This window comes from Catharus ustulatus, chromosome 32, assembly GCF_009819885.2.
Source record: "Catharus ustulatus isolate bCatUst1 chromosome 32, bCatUst1.pri.v2, whole genome shotgun sequence".
In the NCBI taxonomy this organism is placed as follows: Eukaryota; Metazoa; Chordata; class Aves; order Passeriformes; family Turdidae; genus Catharus; species Catharus ustulatus.
This window is the reverse complement of record NC_046252.1, coordinates 505,874-531,328: the sequence shown is the minus strand read 5'-3', so window position 1 is coordinate 531,328 and position 25,455 is coordinate 505,874. Positions and strand designations below refer to the sequence as shown.

Sequence of the window (25,455 nt, the reverse complement as noted above, 5' to 3'; positions counted from 1 at the left end):
CGGACTCGGGACGCCGCTCGCTGCGGGACGGGGCTCTGGTTCTGTCCCTGAGGGTTTTGGCTGTCCCCAATGTCCCCAATGTCCCCAGTGATGTCCCCAATGTCCCCATGTCCCCAATGTCCCCAGTGATGTCCCCTCAATGTCCCCAATGTCCCCTCAGAGCTGCCGGACTCGGGACGCCGCTCGCTGCGGGACGGGGCTCTGGTTCTGTCCCCGAGGGTTTTGGTGTCCCCAGTGTCCCCAATGGTGTCCCCAATGTCCCCTCAGAGCTGCCGGACACAGGACGCCGCTCGCTGCGGGACGGGGCTCTGGTCCTGTCCCCGAGGGTTTTGGGTGTCCCCAGTGATGTCCCCAATGATGTCCCCAATGTCCCCTCAGAGCTGCCGGACTCGGGACGCCGCTCGCTGCGGGATGGGGCTCTGGTTCTGTCCCCGAGGGTTTTGGTGTCCCCAATGTCCCCAGTGATGTCCCCATGTCCCCAATGTCCCCTCACTGTCCCCAATGTCCCCTCAGAGCTGCCGGACTCGGGACGCCGCTCGCTGCGGGACGGGGCTCTGGTCCTGTCCCGCCTGGAGCCCAACGATTCGCTGGTGGCGCAGTGCGAGGCCACCAACAGCCACGGGCGGCTCCTGGCCAACGCCTTCGTCTACGTCGTGGGTGCGTCCTTGGGAACCCCAAAACCTGATCAATATCCCCGAAATCTTATCAATGATCTCCTTAGACCCCCCAAAATCTGATCAGTGATCCCTGGGAACCCCAAAACCTGATCACTGATCCCTGGGAACCCCAAAATCTGATCAATATCCCCCCCCAAATCTGATCAATGATCCCCTAGGAACCCCAAAACCTGATCAATACCCCCAAAACCTGATCAATACCCCCCAAAACCTGATCAATACCCCCCAAAATCTGATCAGTGATTCCCTGGGACCCCCCAAAACCTGAACAATATCCCCCAAAACCTGATCAGTGATCCCCTGGGACCCCAAAATATGATCAATAGGCCCCAAAATCTGATCAATACCCCCCAAACCTGATCAATGATGCACTGAGCCCCCCCCAAAACCTGATCAATATCCTAAAATCTGATCAATGATCCCTGGGAACCCCAAAACCTGATCAATATCCCCAAAACCTGATCAATATCCCCGAAAACCTGATCAGTGGTTCCCTGGGAACCCCAAACTCTGATCAATACCCCCCAAAATCTGATCAGTGATCCCTGGGAACCCCAAAACCTGATCAATATCCCCCCCCCAAATCTGATCAATGATCCCCTAGGAACCCCAAAACCTGATCAATACCCCCCAAAACCTGATCAGTGATCCCCTGGGAACCCCAAAACCTGATCAATATCCCCAAAACCTGATCAGTGATGCACTGAGCCCCCCCCAAAACCTGATCAATATCCTAAAATCTGATCAATGATCCCCGGGAACCCCAAAAGCTGATCAATATCCCCAAAACCTGATCAGTGGTTCCCTGGGAACCCCAAAATCTGATCAATACCCCCCAAAATCTGATCAGTGATCCCTGGGAACCCCAAAACCTGATCACTATCCCCCAAAACCTGATCAATGATCCCCTAGGAACCCCAAAACCTGATCAATACCCCCCAAATCTGATCAGTGATCCTTGAGAACCCCAAAACCTGATCAATACGCCCCCAAATCTGATCAATGATCCCTTGAGACCCCAAAACCTGATCAATGATGCACTGAGATCCCAAAACCTGATCAATACTCCCCCAAAATCTGATCAATGATCCCTGGGAACCCCAAAACCTGATCAATACCCCCCAAAACCTGATCAGTGATTCCCTGGGAACCCCAAAACCTGATCAATATCCCCAAAACCTGATCAATATCCCCAAAACCTGATCAGTGGTGCACTGAGCCCCCCCCAAAACCTGATCAATATCCTAAAATCTGATCAATGATCCCCGGGAACCCCAAAAGCTGATCAATACCCCCCAAAATCTGATCAGTGATCCCTGGGAACCCCAAAACCTGATCAATTTTCCCCCCCAAATCTGATCAATGATCCCCTGAGAGACCCCAAAACCTGATCAGTGATCCCCTGGGACCCCAAAACATGATCAATAGCCCCCAAAATCTGATCAATAATCCCCCCGTTGCCATGGTGACGCCGTTGCCTGGATACGGGTGTGGTACCCGGCCCTCTGGCGGTTGCCATGGCAACCACTCCTTGCAGCCCGGGGTACCTGTTGCCATGGAGACGGCGGGGATGCCCAGGGGGGGAATTTGGGGTCCCAGGTGTTGATTTTGGGATCCCAGGGGGAAAATTTGGGGTCCCAGGGTTGGATTTTACTCCCTGTGGGGTCCCAGGTGTTGATTTTGGGGTCCTAAGGTGCAGATTTGGGGTCCCAGGGGGAATTTTGGGGTCTCAGGGGGGAATTGGGGTCCCACGAATGGATTTGGGATCCCAGGGGGAAAATTTGGGGTCCCAGGTGTTGATTTTGGGGTTTCAGGGAGGGATTTGGGGTCCCAGGGTTGGATTTTACTCCCTGTGGGGTATCAGGGTGGGGATTTTGGGGTCCCAGGGGGAATTTTGGGGTCCTGGGGAGGGATTTGGGGTTCCAAAGTGCAGATTTGGGGTCCCAGGGTGCAGAATTTGGGGTCCCAGGTTGGGATTTGGGGTCCCAGGGGGGATTTGGGATCCCAAGGTGCAGATTTGGGGTCCCAGGGGGGGAATTTTGGGGTCCCAGGGGGAATTTTGGGGTCCTGGGGAGGGATTTGGGGTCCAAAAGTGCAGATTTGGGGTCCCAGGGTGGGATTTGAGGTCCCAGGGGAGATTTTGGGATCCCAGGGTGCAGATTTGGGGTCCCAGGGGTGAATTTGAGGTCCTTGGGAGGGATTTGGGGTCCCAGAGTGCAGATTTTGGGGTTCCAGCGTTCAGATTTTGGGTTCCTGGGGGGATTTTGGGATCCCAGGGTTCAGATTTCGGGTTCCTGGGGGGATTTTGGGGTCCCAGAGGGGATTTTGGGATCCCAGGGTGCAGATTTGGGGTCCTGGAGTGCAGTTTTGGGGTCCCCTGGTGGGGATTTTGGGGTCTTGGGGGGGAAATTTGAGGTCCTCGAGAGGGATTTGGGGTCCCAGGGTTGGATTTTACTCCCTGTGGGGTCCCAGGGGGAATTTTGAGGTCCCAGGGTTCAGATTTGGGGTCCCAGGGGGGGAATTTTGGGGTCCCGGGGCGAATTTTGGGGTCCTGGGGAGGGATTTGGGGTCCCAAAGTGCAGATTTGGGGTCCCAGGGGTGAATTTGAGGTCCCAGGTTGGGATTTGGGGTCCCAGAGTGCAGATTTTGGGATCCCAGGGTTCAGATTTCGGGTTCCTGGGGGGATTTTGGGGTCCCAGAGGGGTTTTTGGGATCCCAGGGTGCAGATTTGGGGTCCTGGAGTGCAGTTTTGGGGTCCCCTGGTGGGGATTTTGGGGTCTCGGGGGGGAAATTTGAGGTCCTCGAGAAGGATTTGGGGTCTCAGGGTTGGATTTTACTCCCTGTGGGGTATCAGGGTGGGGATTTTGGGGTCCCAGGGTGCAGATTTGGGGTCCCAGGGAGGGGATTTTCGTGTCTCAGGGGTTATTTTGGGATCTCAGGGTGCAGATTTTGGGTCCCAGGGTGCAGATTTTGGGATCCCAGGGAGGATTTTGGGGTCCCAGGGTGCAGATTTTGGGATCTCAGGGAGGATTTTGGGTCCCAGGGTGCAGATTTTGGGGTCCTAGAGTGCAGATTTTGGGATCTCAGGGTGCAGATTTTGGATCCTAGAGGGGTTTTTGGGGTCCCAGGGTTCAGATTTTGGATCCCAGAGGGGTTTTTGGGGTCCCAGGGTTCAGATTTGGGGGTCCCAGGGGTTATTTTGGGGTCCCAGGGTGCAGATTTGGGGGTCCCGAGGGTCCCTGACCACCCCAACCCCCCCAGAGCTGCCAGAGAGCTTCCCAAGGAGGGGATTTTGGGGTCCCAGAGGGATTTTAGGGGTCCCAGGGTGCAGATTTGGGGGTCCCGGGGGTCCCTGACCGCCCCACTCCCCCCAGAGCTGCCAGAGAGCTTCCCAGGGAGGGGATTTTGGGGTCCCAGAGGGGTTTTTGGGGTCCCAGGGTGCAGATTTTTGGATCCCAGAGGGGTTTTTGGGGTCCCAGGGTGCAGATTTTGGATCCCAGAGGAGTTTTTGGGGTCCCAGGGTGGGATTTGGGGGTCCCGGGGGTCCCTGACCACCCCAAATCCCCCCAGAGCTGCCAGAGAGCTTCCCAGGGAGGGGATTTTGGGGTCCCAGAGGGATTTTTGGGGTCCCGGAGTGCAGATTTGGGATCTCAGGGTGCAGATTTTGGACCCCAGAGGAGTTTTTGGGGTCCCAGGGAGGATTTTGGGTCCCAGGGTGCAGATTTTGGGGTCCCAGAGTGCAGATTTTGGGATCTCAGGGTGCAGATTTGGGGGTCCCGGGGGGGAATTTGGGGTCCCAGAGTGCAGATTTGGGATCTCAGGGTGCAGATTTTGGATCCCAGAGGGGTTTTTGGGGTCCCAGGGTTCAGATTTTGGGGTCCCAGGGATCCCTGACCACCCCACTCCCCCCAGAGCTGCCGGTGAGGTTCCCAGGGAGGGGATTTTGGGGTCCCAGAGGGATTTTTGGAGTCCCAGGGTGCAGATTTTGGGATCCCGGGGGTCCCTGACCACCCCACTCCCCGCAGAGCTGCCGGTGCAGATCCTGACTCCGGACGGGGAGCGTTACGCCGCGGTGGAGAACCAGACGGTGATCCTGCACTGCCGCACCTTCGGGGCTCCCGCGCCCGCCGTGGAGTGGTGAGACCCCAAACCTCCCTAAAACCCCCCTAAAACCACCCCAAAACCAGCCTGAACAACCCTAAACCTCCCTAAAACCACCCCAAACCTCCCCAAAACCTCCTTAAAATCTCCCTAAAACCAGCCTGAACCACCCTAAACCTCCCTAAAAACACCCCAAACCACCCCAAAATCAGCCTTAACCACCCTAAAACCACCCCAAAGCCAGCCTGGACCACCCCAAAACCAGCCTAAAAACACCCCAAAACACCCCAAAATCAGCCTGGACCACCCAAAACCAGCCTGAACCACCCTAAAACCACCCCAAACCAGCCTAAAACCACCCCAAACCTCCCTAAAACCTCCCTAAAACCACCCCTGCACCCCAAACCTCCACATTCCCACCCCAAAACCAGCCTGAACCACTCCAAAACCACCCCAAACCACCCCAAAAACACCCCAAAACCAGCCTGAACCACCTCAAACCTCCCTAAAACCACCCCTGCACCCCAAACCTTCACATTCCCACCCTAAAATCAGCCTGAACCACCCCAAAACCACCCCTGCACCCCAAACCTGCCACAAACCACCCCAAAATCAGCCTGAACTACCCTAAACCACCCCAAAACCACCCCAAAACCACCCCAAACCTCCACATACCAACCCCAAACCTGCCTCAAACCACCCCAAAATCAGCCTGAACCACCCTAAAACCTCCTTAAACCACCCTAAAACCACCCCTGCATCCCAAACCTCCACATAGCCATCCTGAAACCACCCCAAACCCCCCCAAACCCCCCCCAAAAACGCCCCTCAACCCCCCCAAACTCCCCAAACCCCCCTGAACCCGTTTTTTCCTTCCCCAGGCTCATCCCCACCCTAGAACCGGCCCTCCAGGATGACTGAAACCCTCCCAAAACTCCCCCAAACCCCCCTGAATCCCCCTTTTCCCTGCCCCAAACCCCCCTGAATCCCCCTTTTCCCTGCCCCAAACCCCTCTGAATCCCCCTTTTTTCCCCCCCTAGGCTGACCCCCACCCTGGAGCCAGCCCTCCAAGATGACTGAAACCCCCCCAAACCCCCCTGGTTCTCCCCCAGATCTCCCCCAAACCACCCCCAAATCCCCCAAACCCCCCTGAATCCCCCTTTTCCTCCCCCCAAACCCCCCTGAACCCCGTTTTTCCCCCCCCAAACCCCCCTGAACCCCGTTTTTTTCCCCCCTCCAGGCTCACCCCCACCCTAGAACCGGCTCTCCAGGATGACTGAATCACCTCCAAATCCCCCCCCAAACCCCCCCAGATCCCCCCCAAACCCCCCTGAACCCCGTTTTTGCCCCCTCCAGGCTCACCCCCACCCTAGAACCGGCTCTCCAGGACAGCTGAAACCCCCCTGAACCCCCCTGAACCCCGTTTTTCCCCCCCAGGCTGACCCCCACCCTGAAGCTGGCCCTCCAGGATGACTGAACCACCCCAAATCCCCCCCAAACCCTCCTGAATCCCCCCCAAACCCCGCTGAACCCCGTTTTTTCCCCCCTCCAGGCTGACCCCCACCCTAGAACCGGCCCTCCAGGATGACTGAAACCCCCCTGAATCCCCCCCAAACCCCTCTGAATCCCACTTTTCCCCCCTCCAGGCTGACCCCCACCCTAGAACCGGCCCTCCAGGACGATCGAGCCTTCGGTTTCACCAACGGCTCGCTGCGGCTGGGCCCGGTGCTGCGGGGGGACTCGGGGGTCTTCACCTGCCGAGCCCACAACGCGCACAGCAACGGCAGCGTCAGCGCCCGGCTCCGCGTGCACGGTCAGCGGGGAGAGGGACCCCCGGGGGGGGATGGGACCCCCGGGTGGGGAATGGGACCCCCGGGTGGGGAATGGGGGCACGAGTGTGGGATGGGACCCCCGGGTAGGGAACAGGATCCCCGGGTAGGTGATGGGACCCCCGGGGGGGAGAGGGACCCCCGGGACCCCCGGGTGGGGGATGGGACCCCCGGGGGGGGAGCGGGACCCCTGGGTGGGGAATGGGACCCTGGGTGGGGAGCAGGACCCCTAGATGGGGAACGGGACCTCTGGGTGGGCAACGGGACCCCCGGGGGGGAAATGGGACCCAGAGTGTAGAATGGGACCCCCGGGTGTGGGGAATGGGACCCCTGGATGCGAACAGGACCTCCGGGTGGGGAATGGGACCCCTGGGTGGGGAATGGGGGCACAGGTGTGGGATGGGACCCCCAGGTGGGGACAGGGACCCCTGGGTGGGAGAGGGACCCCCGGGTGGGGAGTGGGACCCCCAGGACCCCTGGGTGTGGGATGGGACCCCCGGGTAGGGAACAGGATCCCCGGGTAGGGGATGGGACCCCCGGGTGGGGAATGGGGGCACGGGTGTGGAGAGGGACCCTGAGTGGGGCATGGGACCCCCGGGGTGGGAGCAGGACCCCTGGGGGGCGAATGGGACCCCTGAGACCCTCAGGTGGGGAATGGGACCCTTGAGAGGGGAGAGGGACCCCTGGGTGGGGAATGGGGGCACGGGTGTGGGATGGGACCCCCGGTGGGGAATGGGATCCCCAGGACCCCGGGGTGTGGGATGGGGGCATGGGTGGGGAGAGGGACCCCCGGGTGGGGAATGGGACCCTCGGGGGGGCATTGGGACCCCCGGGTGGGGAATAGAACCCCCGGGGGGGGAGTGGGACCCTCGGGGGGGAGAAGGACCCCCGGGTGGGGAACAGGATCCCCGGGGGGGGAATGGGACCCCTGAGTGGGGAACAGGAAGCCTGGGTGGGGAGTGGGACCCCCAGGACCCCCGGGTGGGGAACGGGACCCCTGAGTGGGGAATGGGGGCACAGGTGGGCAATGGGACCCCTGAGTGTGGGATGGGAACCCCTGGATGGGGAGTGGGACCCCCAGGACCCCCGGGTGGAAAATGGGACCCCCGGGTGGGGAATGGGACCCCCGGGGCGGGGAGAGGGACCCTTGGGTGGGGAATGGGACCCCCGGGTGGGGAATGGGACCCCTGAGTGGGGAATGGGACCCCCGGGTGGGGAATGGGGGCACGGATGGGGAGCGGGACCCTGAGTGGGGCATGGGACCCCCGGGGTGGGAGCAGGACCCCCGGGGGGAGAGAGGGACCTCTGGGTGGGGAATGGGACCCTTGAGACCCTCAGGTGGGGAATGGGACCCCTGGGTGGGGAGCGGGACCCCTGGGTGGGGAACGAGACCCCCGGGTGGGGAGAGGAACCCCTGGGCGGGGAGTGGGACCCCCGGGTGGGGAATGGGACCCCTGGATGGGGAATGGGGGCACAGGTGGGCAATGGGACCCCTGAGTGTGGGATGGGAACCCCTGGATGGGGAGTGGGACCCCCAGGTGGGGACGGGACCCCTGGGTGGGGACGGGACCCTTGAGACCCTCAGGTGGGGAATGGGACCCCTGGGTGGGGAGAGGGACCCCCGGGTGGGGAGTGGGACCCCCGGTGGGGCATGAGACCCCTGAGTGGGGAACAGGAAACCTGGGTGGGGAGGGGGACCCCCAGGACCTCCGGGTGGAAAATGGGACCCCCAGGTGGGGACGGGACCCCTGGGTGGGGACGGGACCCCTAGATGGGGAGTGGGACCCCCGGGTGGGGACGGGACCCGTAGGTGAGGAATGGCACCCTTGAGTGTAGGGTGAGACCCCCGGGTGGGGAGTGGGACCCCCAGGACCCCCGAGTCCAGCCTGGGACCCCCAGACCCCATCCAGGACCCCCCAAACCCCTGCAGACCCCCCACATTCACCCCCCCAAATCCCTTCTGGGACCCCCAAATTCTCCCCAGACCCCCCCTCACCCCCATTTCCCCCCCCCCCCAGCCGCCACCCGGATCGCGGTGCCCCCCCAGAGTGTGACAGCCAAGAAGGGCGAGTCGGTGACGTTCAGCTGCGGGGCCACCTTCGACCCCGGCCTGGAGCCCCGCGGGCTCCTGTGGCTGCGGGACGGGACCCCCGTGACCGAGAGCCCGGACAGCGACAAGTGAGGGGCTGGGGAGGGGTCCTGGGGGATTTTGGGAGTACCAGGAAGGGTTTGGGGGGGATTTGGGGGTCCCAGGAAAGGTTTGAGGGGGGGCTCCTGTGGCTGCGGAACGGGACCCCCGTGAAGGAGAGCCCGGACAGCGACAAGTGAGGGGCTGGGGGGGTCCTGGGGGGCTTTTGGGGGTCCTAGGAAGGGTTTGAGGGGGTCCTGGGGGGGATTTGGGGGTTTGGGGGGTCTCCTGTGGCTGCGGGATGGGACCCCCGTGAAGGAGAGCCCCGACAGTGACAAGTGAGGGGCTGGGGGGGGTCCTGGGGGGGATTTGGGAGGTTTGGGGGGGATTTGAGGGGGTCCTGGGGGGCTCCTGTGGCTGCGGGACGGGACCCCCGTGACGGAGAGCCCGGACAGTGACAAGTGAGGGGCTGGGGGGGGTCCTGGGGGGGATTTGAGGGGGTCCTGAAAGGGTTTGGGGGGGTCCTGGGGGGTGCTCCTGTGGCTGCAGGATGGGACCCCTGTGAATGAGAGCCCTGACAGCGACAAGTGAGGGGCTGGGGGAGATCCTGGGGGCAATTGGGGGGGTCCTGAAAGGGTTTGGGGGGTCCTGGGGGAATCCTTGGGGGATTTGGGGGCTTCAGAGGGGTCCTGGGGGGAATTTCGGGGGTTTGGGGGGGGCTCCTATGGCTGCGGGATGGGACCTCCGTGAGCGAGAGCCCTGACAGTGACAAGTGAGGGGCTGGGGTGGGGTCTGGGGGGGATTTGGGGGGTCCTAGGAAGGGTTTGAGGGGGTCCTGGGGGGGTCCTGGGGGGATTTGGGGGGTCCTGGGGGGGATTTGGAGGGTCCTGGGGGGTCTCCTGTGGCTACGGGATGGGACCCCCGTGAATGAGAGCCCTGACAGTGACAAGTGAGGGGCTGGGGGGGGTCCTGGGGGGGATTTGGGGGGTCCTGGGGGGGTCCTGGGAGGGTTTGGGGGGCTTCTGGGGGGGTCTCCTGTGGCTGTGGGACGGGACCCCCGTGAAGGAGAGCCCGGACAGTGACAAGTGAGGGGCTGGGGGTGGGGTTTGGGGGGGTCCTGGGGGGCTTTTGGGGGTCCTAGGAAGGGTTTGAGGGGGTCCTGGGGGGGGTCCTGGGGGGATTTGGGGGGTCCTGGGAGGATCTCCTGTGGCTGCGGGACGGGACCCCCGTGACGGAGAGCCCGGACAGTGACAAGTGAGGGGCTGGGGGGCGGAATGGGGGGGTCCTAGGAAGGGTTTGAGGGGGTCCTGGGGGGGTCCTGGGGGAATTTGGGGGGGTCCTGGGGGGCTGCTGTGGCTGTGGGATGGGATCCTTGTGAATGAGAGCCTCGACAGTGACAAGTGAGGGGCTGGGGGGGGTCCTGGGGGGGCTGAGGGTGCTAGGAAGGGTTTGAGGGGGGATCTCCTGTGGCTGCGGGACGGGACCCCCGTGACCGAGAGCCCGGACAGCGACAAGTGAGGGGGTGGGGGGGGGTCTGGGGGGGTTTGAGGGGGATTTGGGGGGGGTCCTGAAAGGGTTTGGGGGGTCCTGGGGGGTCCTGGGGGGATTTGGGGGATTCAGAGGGGTCCTGGGGGGGATTTGGGGGGTTTGGGGGGGCTCCTGTGGCTGCGGGACGGGACCCCCGTGACGGAGAGCCCGGACAGCGACAAGTGAGGGGCTGGGGTGGGATCTGGGGGGCTTTTGGGGGTCTCAGGAAGGGTTTGAGGGGGATTTGGGGGTCCCAGGAAAGGTTTGAGGGGGGGCTCCTGTGGCTACAGGATGGGACCCCCATGAATGAGAACCCCGACAGTGACAAGTGAGGGGCTGGGGGGGGTCCTGGGGGGGTTTCGGGGTCCTGAAAGGGTTTGAGGGGGTCCTGGGGGGGATTTGGGGGGTTTGGGGGGTCTCCTGTGACTGCAGGATGGGACCCCCGTGAGCAAGAGCCCAGATAGCGACAAGTGAGGGGCTGGGGGGGGTCTGGGGGGATTTGGGGGAATTTGGGGGGGTCCTGGGGGGATCTCCTGTGGCTGCGGGATGGGACACCCATAAATGAGAGCCCTGACAGCGACAAGTGAGGGGCGGGGGGGGTCTCTGGGAGGGATTTGGGGGGTCCTAGGAAGAGTTTGGGGGAAATTTGGGGGTCCTGAAAGGGTTTGGGGGGGTCCCGGAAAGGGTTTGGGGGGCCGGTTGGGGTTCCCAGGAAGGGATTTGGGGTGGATTTTGAGGCTCCAGGATGGATTTTGGGATCCCATTGTGAATTTTGGAGTGGATTTTGAGGCTCCATGATGGATTTTGGGGTCCCATTGTGGATTTCAGGTGGATTTTGAGGCTCTAGGTTGGAATTTGGGGTGCCCTGATGAATTTTGGGGTCCCATTATGAATTTTGGGATGCCGTGATGGATTTTGGGGTGCCATTGTGGATCTTGGGGTCCCAGGATGGATTTTGGGGTGGATTTTGATGCTCCATAATGGATTTTGGGGTGTCCTGATGGATTTTGAGGCTCCATTATGAATTTTGGGGTGCCAGGTTCTCGGTGGCCGGGGACTCTCTCACAGTAGCCGGGTTTGACTACGGGGACCAGGGAGGATTTTGGGGTCCCAGACAGGATCTGGGGGGGATTTTGGGGTCCCATGATGGATTTTGGGATCCCATTATGAATTTTGGGGTGCCCTGATGGATTTTGGGGTTCCAGGAAGGATTTGGGATGGATCTGGGGATCCCAGGATGGATTTTGCGGTGCCCTGATGGATTTTGGGGATCCCATTGTGGATTTTGGGGTGGATTTTGAGGCTCCAGGATGGATTTTGAGGTCCCATGATGGATTTTGGGATCCCATTATGGATTTTGGGGTGGACTTTGAGGCTCCAGGATGGATTTTGGGATCCCATTGTGGATTTTGTGGTTCCATGATGGATTTTGGGGTGGATTTTTGGGATCCCATTGTGGATTTTGGGGTGGATTTTGAGGTTCCATGATGGATTTTGAGGTCCCAGGATGGATTTTAGGGATCTCATTATGAATTTTGGGGTCCCATTGTGGATTTTGGGGTGGATTTTGGGATCCCATTGTGGATATGGGGTGAATTTTGAGGCTCCATGATGGATTTTGGGGTGGATTTTCGGGTGCCCTGATGGATTTTGGGGATCCCATTATGAATTTTGGGGTACCCTGATGGATTTTGGGGATCCCATTATGAATTTTGGGGTGCCCTGATGGATTTTTGGGGATCCCATTGTGGATTTTGGGGTGGATTTTGGGGTCCCATTGTGGATTTCAGGTGGATTTTGAGGCTCTAGGTTGGAATTTGGGGTGCCCTGATGGATTTTGGGGGGTCCCATTATGAATTTTGGGGTACCCTGATGGATTTTGGGGCGCCATTGTGGATCTTGGGGTCCCAGGATGGATTTTGGGGTGGATTTTGGGGTGTTCTGATGGATTTTGGAGGGTCCCATTGTGGATTTTGGGGTGCCCTGATGGATTTTGGGGTCCCAGGATGGATTTTGAGGCTCCATTATGAATTTTGGGGTGGATTTTCGGGTACCCTGATGGACTTTGGGGATCCCATTGTGGATTTTGGGGTGCCAGGTTCTCGGTGGCCGGGGACTCGCTCACGGTGGCCGGGTTTGACTACGGGGACCAGGGAGGATTTTGGGGTCCCAGACAGGATCTGGGGGGGATTTTGGGGTCCCAGGATGGATTTTGGGATCCCATTGTGGATTTGGGGTGGATCTGGGGATCCCAGGAAGGATTCTGGGGTCCCATGATGGATTTTAGGGATCCCATTATGAATTTTGGGGTGCCCTGATGGATTTTGGGGTTCCAGGAAGGATTTGGGATGGATCTGGGGATCCCAGGATGGATTTTGCGGTGCCCTGATGGATTTGGGGGATCCCATTGTGGATTTTGGGGTGGATTTTGAGGCTCCAGGATGGATTTTGGAGTGCCCTGATGGATTTTGGGATGCCATTGTGGATTTTTGGGATCCCATTGTGGACTTTGGGGTACCAGGATGTATTTTTGGGATCCCATTGTGAATTTTGGGGTGGATTTTGGGGATCCCATTGTGGACTTGGGGTAAGTTTTGAGGCTCCATGATGGATTTTGGGGTGGATTTTCGGGTGCCCTGATGGATTTTGGGGATCCCATTATTGATTTTGGGATCCCATTTATGAATTTTGGGGTGCCAGGTTCTCGGTGGCCGGGGACTCTCTCACGGTGGCCGCCGTTGACTACGGGGACCAGGGAGGATTTTGGGGTGGATTTGGAGATCCTATGATGGATTTTTGGGTCCCATTGTGGATTTGGGGTGGATCTGGGGATCCCAGGAAGGATTCTGTGGTCCCAGGATGGATTTTGGGGTCTCATTGTGGATTTTGGGGTGGATTTTGAGGCTCCATGATGGATTTTGGGGTGGATTTTCGGGTGCCCTGATGGATTTTGGGGTCCCAAGATGGATTTTGGGGTCCCATTATGAATTTTGGGATCCCATGATGAATTTTGGGGTACCCTGATGGATTTTGGGGTGCCAGGTTCTCGGTGGCCGGGGACTCTCTCACGGTGGCCGCCATTGACTACGGGGACCAGGGAGGATTTTGGGGTGGATTTGGAGATCCCAGGAAGGATTTGGGGTGGATTTTGAGGCTCCATGATGGATTTTTGGGTGCCAGGAAGGATTTGGGGTGGATCTGGGGATCCCAGGATGGATTTGGGGTGGATTTTGGAGTCCCATTATGAATTTTTGGGTGGATTTTGGGATCCCATTGTGGATTTTGGGGTGGATTTTGAGGCTCCAGGATGGATTTTTGGGATCCCATTGTGGATTTTGGGGTCCAGGTTCTCGGTGGCCGGGGACTCTCTCACGGTGGCCGCCGTTGACTACGGGGACCAGGGACGGTTCCGGTGCCGAGCCTGGACCCCGCTGGACGCGGCCGAGGCCGAGGCCGAGCTCAGGGTCGTGGGTGAGACCCCAAAAACGGGGAGGGGGACCCTAAAAATGGGGAGGGGGACCCCAAAAATGGGGAGGGGACCCAAAAAATGGGGAGGGGAGCCCAAAAATGGGGAGGGGACTCTGAAAATGGGGAGGGGACCCAAAAAAATGGAAATGGGGACCCTAAAAATAGGGAGGAGAACCTAAAAATGGGGAGAGGCCCCAGAAAATGGGAATGGAAACCCTAAAAATGGGGAGGGAACCCAAAAAATGGAAATTGGGATCCTAAAAATGGGAATGAAGACCCTAAAAAATGGGGAGGCGACACCAAAAATGGGGAGAGGGACCCAAAAAATGGGAATGGGGATGCCAAAAAATGGGGAGGGGACCCAAAAAACGGGAATTGGGACCCCTAAAATGGGGAGGGGGACTCCAAAAATGGGGAGGGGACCCAAAAAATGGAAACGGGGACCCCAAAAATGGGGAGGCAACCCAAGAAATGGGGAGGGGCCCCTAAAAATGAGAATGGAGACCCCAAAAAATGGGAATGGGGATGCTAAAAAATGGAGAGGGAACCCTAAAAATGGGGAGGGAACCCCAAAAATGGAAATGGGGACACTAAAAAATGGGGAGGGGACCCAAAAAATGGGAATTGGGACCCTAAAAATGGGGAGGGGAACCTAAAAATTGGGATGGGGACCCCAAAAATGGGCATGGGGACCCTAAAAATGGGAATTGGGACCCCAAAAAATGGGGAGGAGACCCCAAAAAATGGGAGTGGGGACCCTAAAAATAGGGAGGAGACCCCAAAAAAGGATTTTTCCCATTATTCCCCCTTTATTCCCTCATTATTTTCCCCATTTTTCCCCATTGTTTTCCCCCATTTTCCCCCCATTTTCCACCCCATTTCTCCCCATAATTTCCCCCATTTTTTCCCATTTCCCCCCTTCATTTCCCCCATTATTTTCCCCCATTTTTTCCCATTTTCCCCTCATAATTCCCCCCATTTCCCCCATAATTTCCCCCATAATTACCCCATAATTTCCCCCATTTTTCCCATTTTCCCCATAATTTCTCCCAATTTTTCCCATTTTCCCTCATAATTTCCCCTGTAATTTTCCCCATTTCCCCCCCATTTCTCCCCATAATTTCCCCCATTATTTTTTCCCATTTTTTCCCATTTTTCCCATTTTCCCCAATTTTCCCCCCATTTCCCCCATAATTTCCCCCATTATTTTTTTCCCATTTTCCCCTTCATTTCCCCCATTATTTTCCCCCATTTTTCCCATTTTCCCTCATAATTCCCCCCATTTTCCCCCATAATTTCCCCCATAATTTCCCCCATAATTTCCCCCATAATTTCCCCCATAATTTCCCCCATAATTTCCCCATAATTTCCCCCATTTTTCCCATTTTTCCCCATAATTTCTCCCAATTTTTTCCCATTTTCCCTCATAATTTCCCCTGTAATTTTCCCCATTTTCCCCCCATTTCTCCCCATAATTTCCCCCATTATTTTTTCCCATTTTTTCCCATTTTTCCCGTTTTCCCCCATTTCCCCCATAATTTCCCCCATTTATTTTTTCCCATTTTTCCCATTTTCTCCAATTTTCCCCCCATTTCCCCCATTATTTTCCCCCATTTTTTCCCATTTTCCCCCATAATTTCCCCCATAATTTCCCCCATAATTTCCCCATAATTTCCCCCATTTTTCCCATTTCTCCCCATAATTTCTCCCATTTTTTTCCCATTTCCCCTCATAATTTCCCCTGTAATTTCCCCCCGTTTTTCCCATTTCTCCCCATAATTTCTCCCATTATTTTTTTCCCATTTTTTCCCATTTTTCCCGTTTTTCCCCATTTCCCCCCATAATTTCCCTCATTTTTCCCATTTCTCCCCATAATTTCCCCCATTTCCCCCCCCCACTTCTCCCCATAATACCCCCCATTATTTTTTCCCATTTTCCCCCATTTTTTCCCATTTTTTCCCTTTTTCCCCCATAATTTCCCCCATTATTTTATCCCATTTTTTCCTGTTTTCCCCCATTTTTTCCCATTTCCCCCCATAATTTCCCCAATTATTTTCCCCCATTTTTTCCCATTTTCCCTCATAATTCCCCCTGCTTTCCCCCATAATTTCCCCCATAATTTCCCCATAATTTCCCCCATTTTTCCCATTTTTCCCCATAATTTCTCCCATTTTTTCCCATTTTCCCTCATAATTTCCCCCATTATTTTTTTCCCATTTTCCCCATTTTCCCCTTCATTTCCCCCATTATTTCCCCCCATTTTTCCCATTTTCCCTCATAATTCCCCCCATTTTCCCCCATAATTTCCCCCTTAATTTCCCCCATAATTTCCCCCATTTTTCCCATTTCTCCCCATAATTTTCCCCATCATTTTTTCCCATTTTTTCCCATTTTTCCCCATTATTTTTCCCATTTTTTCCCATTTTTTCCCCATCTCCCCTGTCCCCCCCAGGCCGCCCGGGCCCCGTTCGGGACCTGCAGCTTCAGGAGTTGGGCGAGCGCCGGATCCAGCTCAGCTGGACCCCGGGAGAGGAGCACAACAGCCCCGTGGAGAGTGAGGGGGGCTCGGGGGTCCTGGGGAGGGGGCTGGGGTGGGAATTTGGGGGAGATTTGGGGAATTTGGGGGAAATTTGGGGAATTTGGGGGGTCCTGGGGGGTCTGGAAATGTCAGGAGGGAGCTCAGGGCTGGAGATCTGGGGGGGTCTGAAAGGGTCTGGGGGCTTCAGGGGTTTTTGGGAGGGTCCTGGGGGGTCTGGGGTGAGAATTTGGGGGAGATTTGGGGAATTTGGGGGGTCCTGGGAGGTCTGGAAGCATCAGGATGGAGCTCAGGGCTGGAGATCTGGGGGGGTCTGAAAGGGTCTGGGGGCTTCAGGGGATTTTGGGGGGGTCCTGGGGGGTCTGGGGTGGGAATTTGGGGAATTTGGGGGTCTGGAGGGTCCTGGGGGGCTCAGGGGGTTCTGGGGGGGGAATTTGGGGAGATTTGGGGGGTCTGGGGGGTCCTGGGGGGTCTGGAAGTGTCAGGAGGGAGCTCAGGGCTGGAGATCTGGGGGGCTCTGAAAGGGTCTGGGGGCTCCAGGGGATTTTGGGGAGGGTCCTGGGGGGTCTGGGGTGGGAATTTGGGGAATTTGGGGGAGATTTGGGGAATTTGGGGGGTGCTGGGGGTCCTGAGGGGTCAGGAGGGAGCTGAGGGCTGGAGATCTGGGGGGGTCTGAAAGGGTCTGGGGGCTTCAGGGGATTTTGGGGAGGGTCCTGGGGGGTCTGGGGAGGGAATCTGGGGGAGATTTGGGGTCTGGAGGGTCCTGGGGGGCTCAGGGGGGTCCTGGGTGGGAATTTGGGGGAGATTTGGGGAATTTGGGGGGTCCTGGGGGGTCTGGAAATGTCAGGAGGGAGCTCAGGGCTGGAGATCTGGGGGGGTCTGAAAGGGTCTGGGGGCTTCAGGGGATTTTGGGGAGGGTCCTGGGGGGTCTGGGGTGGGAATTTGGGGGAGATTTGGGGAATTTGGGGGGTCCCAGGGGGTCCTGAGGGGTCTGGAAGTGTCAGGAAGGAGCTCAGGGCTGGAGATCTGGAGGGGTCTGAAAGGGTCTGGGGGCTTCAGGGGATTTTGGGAGGGTCCTGGGGGGCTCAGGGGGGTCCTGGGGGGGGAATTTGGGGGAGATTTGGGGGGTCTGGGGGGTCCTGGGGGGTCTGGAAATGTCAGGAAGGAGCTCAGGGCTGGAGATCTGGGGGGGTCTGAAAGGGTCTGGGGGCTCCAGGGGATTTTGGGGGGGTCCTGGGTGGTCTGGGGTGGGAATTTGGGGAATTTGGGGGAGATTTGGGGAATTTGGGGGGTGCTGGGGGTCCTGAGGGGTCAGGAGGGAGCTGAGAGCTGGAGATCTGGGGGGGTCTGAAAGGGTCTGGGGGCTTCAGGGGATTTTGGGGAGGGTCCTGGGGGGTCTGGGGTGGGAATTTGGGGGAGATTTGGGGGGTCCCAGGGGGTCCTGGGGGCTCTGGAAGTGTCAGGAGGGAGCTCAGGGCTGGAGATCTGGGGGGCTCTGAAAGGGTCTGGGGGCTCCAGGGGATCCTGGGGGGTCCTGGGGAGGATTTCGGGGTTCTGGGGTGAGAATTTGAGGGGTCCCAGGGGGTCCTGGGGGGTCTGGAAATGTCAGGAGGGAGCTCAGGGCTGGAGATCTTGGGGGGTCTGGGGGCTTCAGGGAGTTTTCGGGGGGATTGGGGGGTCCTTGGGGACTCGAGGGGGTCCTGGGGGGGATTTGGGGGTCCTGGGGGGGGAATTTGGGGGAGATTTGGGGGGTCCCAGGGGGTCCTGGGGGGGTCTGGAAATGTCAGGAGGGAGCTCAGGGCTGGAGATCTGGGGGGGTCTGAAAGGGTCTGGGGGCTTCAGGGGATTTTGGGGGGGTCCTGGGGGGTCCTGGGGGGCTCAGGGGGGGTCCTGGGGGGGAATTTGGGAGAGATTTGGGGAATTTGGGGGGTCCTGGGGGGTCTGGAAATGTCAGGAGGGAGCTGAGAGCTGGAGATCTGGAGGGGTCTGAAAGGGTCTGGGGGCTTCAGGGGATTTTGGGGAGGGTCCTGGGGGGTCATGGGGGGCTCAGGGGGGTCCTGGGTGGGAATCTGGGGGAGATTTGGGGGGTCTGGGGGATCCTGGGGGGTCTGGAAGTGTCAGGAGGGAGCTGAGAGCTGGAGATCTGGGGGGGTCTGAAAGGGTCTGGGGGCTTCAGGGGGATTTGGGGAGGGTCCTGGGGAGTCCTGGGGGGCTCAGGGGGGTCCTGGGTGGGAATTTGGGGGAGATTTGGGGGGTCTAGGGAGTCCTGGGGGGTCTGGAAGCATCAGGAGGGAGTTTTGGGATTTCAGGATTTTGAGATTTGGGGATTTTTGGGGATTTCATGGTTTGGGATTTGGGGATTTTGGGATTTGGGATTTCAGGATTTGGGTTTTTAAGCCTTTTTTCCCCGCAGAGTTCGTGGTGGAGCAAGGAGGAGGGGATGGTGATTTGGGGGAATTTCAGGATTTGGGATTTGGGATTTTTGGGGTTTGGGATTTCAGGTTTTAGGATTTGGGGATTTTGGTGTTTTTGGGGTTTTAACCCTTTTTTCCCCGCAGAGTTTGTGGTGGAGCAGGAGGAGGGATGGGGATTTCACAGTTCAGGATTTGGGATTTTTGGGGTTTGGTATTTCAGGATTTGGGATTTTTTAACCCTTTTTTCCCCCCAGAATTTGTGGTGGAGCAGGAGGAGGGAATGGGGATTTGGGGGAATTTCAGGATTTGGGGGATTGATTTTTGGATTTTTTTAACCCTTTTTTTCCTGCAGAGTTCGTGGTGGAGCAGGAGGAGGGGATGGGATTTGGGATTTGGGATTTTTGGGATTTTTTAACCCATTCTTTCCCTGCAGAGTTCGTGGTGGAGCAGGAGGAGGGGATCTTCTCGCCGGGCCGGTTCCAGGAGGTGCTGACGGTGCCGGGCTCGCAGCCCAAGGCGCGCCTGGTGCTGTCCCCGTACGGCAGCTACCGGTTCCGCGTGCTGGCGGTCAACGGCTACGGCCGTGGGGAGCCCAGCGCGGCCAGCGCGGCCATCAGCACCGACCCGGCCGGTGAGTGATCCTAAATATCATAAATATCCTAAATAATCCCATTAAAAATATCCTAAATACCCATAAACCCCACAAACCAATCCCACAAACCCCGCTGTCAATGGCCATGGCCATGGCGAGCCCAGCGCGGCCATCAGCACGGAACCAGCTGCTGAGTGATCCTAAAATACCCTAAATATCCTAAAATATATCCTAAATAACCCCATTAAAAATACCCTAAATACCCATAAGCCCCGTAAACCAATCCCACAAACCCCGCCGTCAATGGGTACGGCCGTGGGGAGCCCAGCACAGCCAGCGCGGCCATCAGCACGGAACTGGCCAGTAAGTGATCCTAAGTATCCTAAATATCCTAAAATAGATCCTAAATATCCTAAATAACCCCATAAAAAATACCCATAAACCCCAAACCCCACAAACCCCGCCGTCAGTGGCTACAGCCACGGCGAGCCCAGCGCGGTCACCAGCACGGAACTGGCCAGTGAGTGACCCTAAATATCCTAAATATCCTAAAATAGATCCTAAATATCCTAAATATCCTAAATCACCCCCCCAAAAAATATCCTAAATACCCATAAACCCCATAAACCCCACAAACCAATCCCATAAACCTCCCATCAATGGCTACAGCCGTGGCAAGCTCAGCGCGGCCATCAGCATGGAACTGACCAGTGAATGATCCTAAATATCCTAAATATATCCTAAATATCCTAAATAGATCCTAAATATATCCTAAATATCCTAAATAACCCCATTAAAAATATCCTAAATACCCATAAACCCCACAAACCAACCCCACAAACCCTGCTGTCAATGGCCATGGCCATGGCGAGCCCAGCGCGGCCATCAGCACGGAACCAGCTGCTGAGTGATCCTAAAATACCCTAAATATCCTAAAATATATCCTAAATAACCCCATTAAAAATACCCTAAATACCCATAAGCCCCGTAAACCAATCCCACAAACCCCGCCGTCAATGGGTACGGCCGTGGGGAGCCCAGCGCGGCCAGCGCGGCCATCAGCACGGAACTGACCGGTGAGTGACCCTAAATATCCTAAATATCCTAAAATAGATCCTAAATATCCTAAATATCCTAAATCACCCCCCCAAGAAATATCCTAAATACCCATAAACCCCACAAACCCCATAAACCAATCCCATAAACCTCCCATCAACGGCTACGGCCGTGGCAAGCTCAGCGCGGCCATCAGCACGGAACTGGTCGGTGAGTGACCACAAATATCACAAAATACATCCTAAATATCCTAAATATCCTAAATATATCTTAAATATATCCTAAATATCCTAAATAACCCCATAAAAAATACCCATAAACCCCAAACCCCACAAACCCCGCCATCAATGGCTACGGGCACGGCGAGCCCAGCGCGGCCACCAGCACGGAACTGGCCAGTGAGTGATCCTAAATATCCTAAATATCCTAAATCACCCCCCCAAGAAATATCCTAAATACCCATAAATTCCACAAACCCCGCCGTTAACGGCTACGGGCGCAGCGAGCCCAGCGCGGCCATCAGCACTGAACCAGCCAGTGAGTGACCCTAAATATCATAAAATACATCCTAGATATCCTAAATATATCCTAAATATCCTAAATAACCCCATAAAAAATACCCATAAACCCCAAACCCCACAAACCCCGCCGTCAATGGCTACAGCCGTGGTGAGCCCAGTGTGGCCATCATCACGGAACTGTCCAGTGAGTGATCCTAAATATCCTAAATATCCTAAATATTTTAAATATCCTAAATAACCCCATAAAAAATATCCTAAATACCCATAAATCCCATAAACCCCACAAACCAATCCCATAAACTTCCCATCAATGGCTACGGCCGTGGCAAGCTCAGCGCGGCCATCAGCACTGAGCCGGCTGGTGAGTGACCACAAATATCCTAAAATGTATCCTAAATATCCTAAAATATATCATAAATAGCCCCAAAAATATCCTAAATAATCCATAAACCCCATAAACCAATCCCACAAACCCCGCCGTCAACGGCTACGGCCGCGGTGAGCCCAGCGCGGCCATCAGCACGGAACTGGCCGGTGAGTGACCCTAAATATCCTAAAATGTATCCTAAATATCCTAAAATATATCCTAAATATCCTAAATATCCTAAATCACCCCCCCAAGAAATATCCTAAATACCCATAAATTCCGCAAACCCCGCCGTCAATGGCTACGGCCGCAGCGAGGCCAGTGTGGCCACCAGCACTGAACCAGCCCGTGAGTGACCCTAAATATCATAAAATACATCCTAAATATCCTAAATATTTTAAATATCCTAAATAACACCATAAAAAATACCCATAAACCCCAAACCCCACAAACCCCGCCGTCAATGGCTACAGCCACAGCGAGCCCAGCGCGGTCACCAGCACGGAACGGGCCAGTGAGTGACCCTAAATATCCTAAATATCCTAAAATAGATCCTAAATATCCTAAATATCCTAAATCACCCCCCCAAAAAATATCCTAAATACCCATAAACCCCATAAACCCCACAAACCAATCCCATAAACCTCCCATCAATGGGTACGGCCATGGCAAGCTCAGCGCGGCCATCAGCACCGAGCCGGCCGGTGAGTGACCACAAATATCATAAAATACATCCTAAATATCCTAAATATCCTAAATATATCCTAAATGTCCTAAATAACCCCATAAAAAATATCCTAAATAACCCACAAACCCCACAAACCAAACCTCCCATCAACGGCCATCAGCATCGAACCGGCCCGTGAGTGATCACAAATATCCTAAATATCCTAAATCACCTCCCAAAAATATCATAAACAACCCCAAAATCCCATTAAATAACCCCAAATCCCATAAATCCCACTGTCATCACTGAGCTGGTTGGTGGGTGACCCCAAAAATGTCATAAACAACCCCAAAATCTCATTAAATAACCCCAAATCCCATAAATCCCATGGTCAGCACCAAGCTGGCTGGTGAGGGACCCCTAAATATCCTAAAATATATCCTAAATATCCTAAATAACCCCAAAATCCCATAAATCCCCTAAACCCTGCTGTCAGCACTGAACTGACTGGTGAGTGACCCCAAAAATATCGTAAAATATACCCTAAATATTCTAAATGACCCCCAAATCCCATTAAATGACCCCAAAAATATCCTAAACAACCTCAAAATCCCATTAAATGACCCCAAATCCCATTAAATACCCAAATCCCATTAAATGACCCCCAAAATCCCATTAAATAATCCAAAATCCCATTAAATGACCCCCAAAATCCCATTAAATAATCCAAAATCCCATTAAATGACCCCAAAACACACGAAATTTTAAAAAAATCCCATTTTTGGCGTCCCCTGATGATTTTCTGGGGGGATCCCTGAATATTTTGGGGTCCCTGATGATTTTTTGGGGGGGGTCCCTGGTGATTTTTTGGGTGGTCCCTGAGTATTTTTGGGTGGTCTCTGATGATTCTTTGGGTTCCTGATAATTTTTTTTGGGGTCCCTGATGAATTTTAGGGGGGTCCCTGATGGATTTTGGGGGGTCCCTGATGGATTTTGGGGTCCCAGGGAATTTTTGGGGGTGGGTCCCTGATGATTTTTTGGGGTGGTCCCTGAGTATTTTTGGGGTCCCTGATGGTTTTGGGGTCCCTGAGATTTTTTGGGTGGTCCCTGAGTATTTTGGGGTGGTCTCTGATGATTCTTTGGGTTCCTGATCTTTTTTGTGGTCCCTGATGATTTTGGGGGGTCCCTGGTGATTTTTTTGGGGGGGTCCCTGAGTATTTTGGGGTCCCTGATGATTTTTTTGGGGGGGTCCCTGATGGTTTTTGGGGGGTCCCTGATGATTTTGGGGTCCCTGAGATTTTTTGAGGTGGTCTCTGGTGATTTTTTCGGTGGTCCCTGAGTATTTTGGGGTGGTCTCTGATGATTCTTTGGGTTCCTGATCTTTTTTGGGGGTCCCTGAAGGACTTTGGGGTCCCAGGGAATTTTTGGGAGGGGTCTCTGATGATTTTGGGTGTCCCTGATGATTTTTTGGGGGGGTCCCTGATGATTTTTGGGGTCCGCCCCTCCCCCGCAGCCCCGGAGCGGTACCCGATGGGGGTGAAGGGGGAGGGGAACGAGACCAACAACCTGGTGATCACCTGGCAGGTACGGGGGGGGGCTGGGGGGATTTGGGGGGGATTTGGGGGGTCCTGGGGGGATTTTGGGGGGTCCTGGGGAGGATTTGGGGGATCCTGGGGAGGATTTGGGGGAATCTGGGGGGGATTTGGGGGGACTTAGGGGAGTTTTGGGAGGTCCTGGAAGGATTTGGGGGGATCCTGGGGGGTCCTGGGGTGTTCTGGGGGGGAATTTGGGGGGTCCTGGGGGGAGTGGGGGAATTTGTGGGGGATTTGGGGGGATCCTGGGGGGTTTTGGGGAGTCCTGGGAGGTCCTTGGGGGGATTTAGGGGAGTCCTGGGGAGGTTTTGGGGGATTCTGGGGAGTCCTGAGGGGGATTTGGGGGAATCTGGGGGGGGATTTGGGGGGATTTAGGGGAGTTTTGGGGGGTCCTGGAGGGGTTTTGGGAGGTCCTGGGAGGATCTGGGGGGTCCTGGGGAGTTCTGGGGGGGGATTTGAGGGGAATTTGGGGGGTCCTGGGGGAAATTGAGGGGATTTAGGGGAGTTTTGGGGGGGGCCCTGGGGGTGGATTTGAGGTGGTCTGCAGGGGATTTGGGGTTCCTGGGGGAGATTTGGGGGGTCCTGGGCTGATTTTGGGGTGCTCTCCCCCCCAGCCGTTGCCCCCCGGGGACTGGAACGGCCCCCAGCTCCGGTACCGGGATGGGATTTGGGGCTGGATTTAGGGCTGGATTTGGGGTCAAGGCTGTATTTAGGATTTGGAGCTGTATTTAGGATTTGGGGCTGATTTTGGGGTTCAGGGCTGATTTTGGGGTGCTCTCCCCCCTGCTCCCCAGGGACTGGAACGCCCCCAGCTCCGGTACCGGGGTGGGATTTGGGGCTGGATTTGGGGCTGGCTTTAGGATTTGGGGCTGTATTTAGGATCAGGGCTGGATTTGGGGTCAGGGCTATATTTAGGATTTGGGACTCTAGTTAGGATCAGGGCTGTATTTAGGATTTCAGGGTTGATTTTGGGGTGCTTTCCCTCCCCAGCCACTGCCCCCTGGGGACTGGAACGCCCCCAGCTCCCGTACCGGGGTGGGGTTTGGGACTGGATTTAGAGCTGGATTTAGGATCAGGGTTCTATTTAGGATTTGGAGCTGTATTTAGGATTTGAGCTGTATTTATTATTTGGGGCTGATTTTGGGGTGCTCTCCCTCCCCAGCCGCTGCCCCCCGGGGACTGGAACGCCCCCCAGCTCCGGTACCGGGGTGAGGTTTGGGATCAGGGTTGGATTTAGGATTTGAGCTGTATTTAGGATTTGGAGCTGTATTTAGGATCAGAGCTGTATTTGGGATTTGGGGCTGATTTTGGGGTTCAGGGCTGATTTTGGGGTGCTCTCCCCCCTGCTCCCCAGGGACTGGAACGCCCCCAGCTCCGGTACCGGGATGGGGTTTGGGACTGGATTTAGGGCTGGATTTGGGGTCAAGGCTGTATTTAGGATCAGAGCTGTATTTAGGATTTGAGCTGTATTTAGGATTTCAGGGCTGATTTTGGGGTGTTCTCCCCCCCAGCCGCTGCCCCCCGGGGACTGGAAGCCCCCCAGCTCCGGTACCGGGGTGGATTTGGGATCAGGACTGGTTTTGGGATCAGAGCTGTATTCAGGATTTGGGGCTGGATTTGGGGTCAGGCCTCTCTTTAGGATTTCAGAGCTGTATTTAGGATTTCGGGCTGATTTTGGGATCCTGTTCCCCGCAGCCGCTGCCCCCTGGGGACTGGAACGCCCCCCAGCTCCGGTACCGGGATGGATTTGGGATCAGGGCTGGATTTAGGATTTGAGCTGTATTTAGGATCAGGGCTGGACTTGGGGTCAGGGCTATATTTAGGATTTGGGACTCTAGTTAGGATCAGGGCTGTATTTAGGATTTCAGGGCTGATTTTGGGGTGCTCTCCCCCCTGCTCCCAAGGGACTGGAATGCCCCCAGCTCCGGTACCAGGCTGGGCTTGGAATCAGGGCTGTATTTAGGATTTGAGCTGTGTTTA

General features: G+C 56.2%; 1 protein-coding gene across 1 annotated transcript in view; it reads left to right on the top strand.

Annotated features, from left to right (window-relative positions):
* Positions 1–25,455, top strand: part of L1CAM (L1 cell adhesion molecule) — a 69,745-nt gene that overhangs the window by 19,270 nt on the left and 25,020 nt on the right. Inside the window, 8 exon segments of the mRNA XM_033083540.1 lie at positions 514–657; positions 4,703–4,814; positions 6,425–6,591; positions 8,626–8,785; positions 13,609–13,733; positions 16,183–16,284; positions 19,114–19,311; positions 23,397–23,467. Coding sequence (XP_032939431.1) covers positions 514–657; positions 4,703–4,814; positions 6,425–6,591; positions 8,626–8,785; positions 13,609–13,733; positions 16,183–16,284; positions 19,114–19,311; positions 23,397–23,467 — 1,079 coding nt within the window.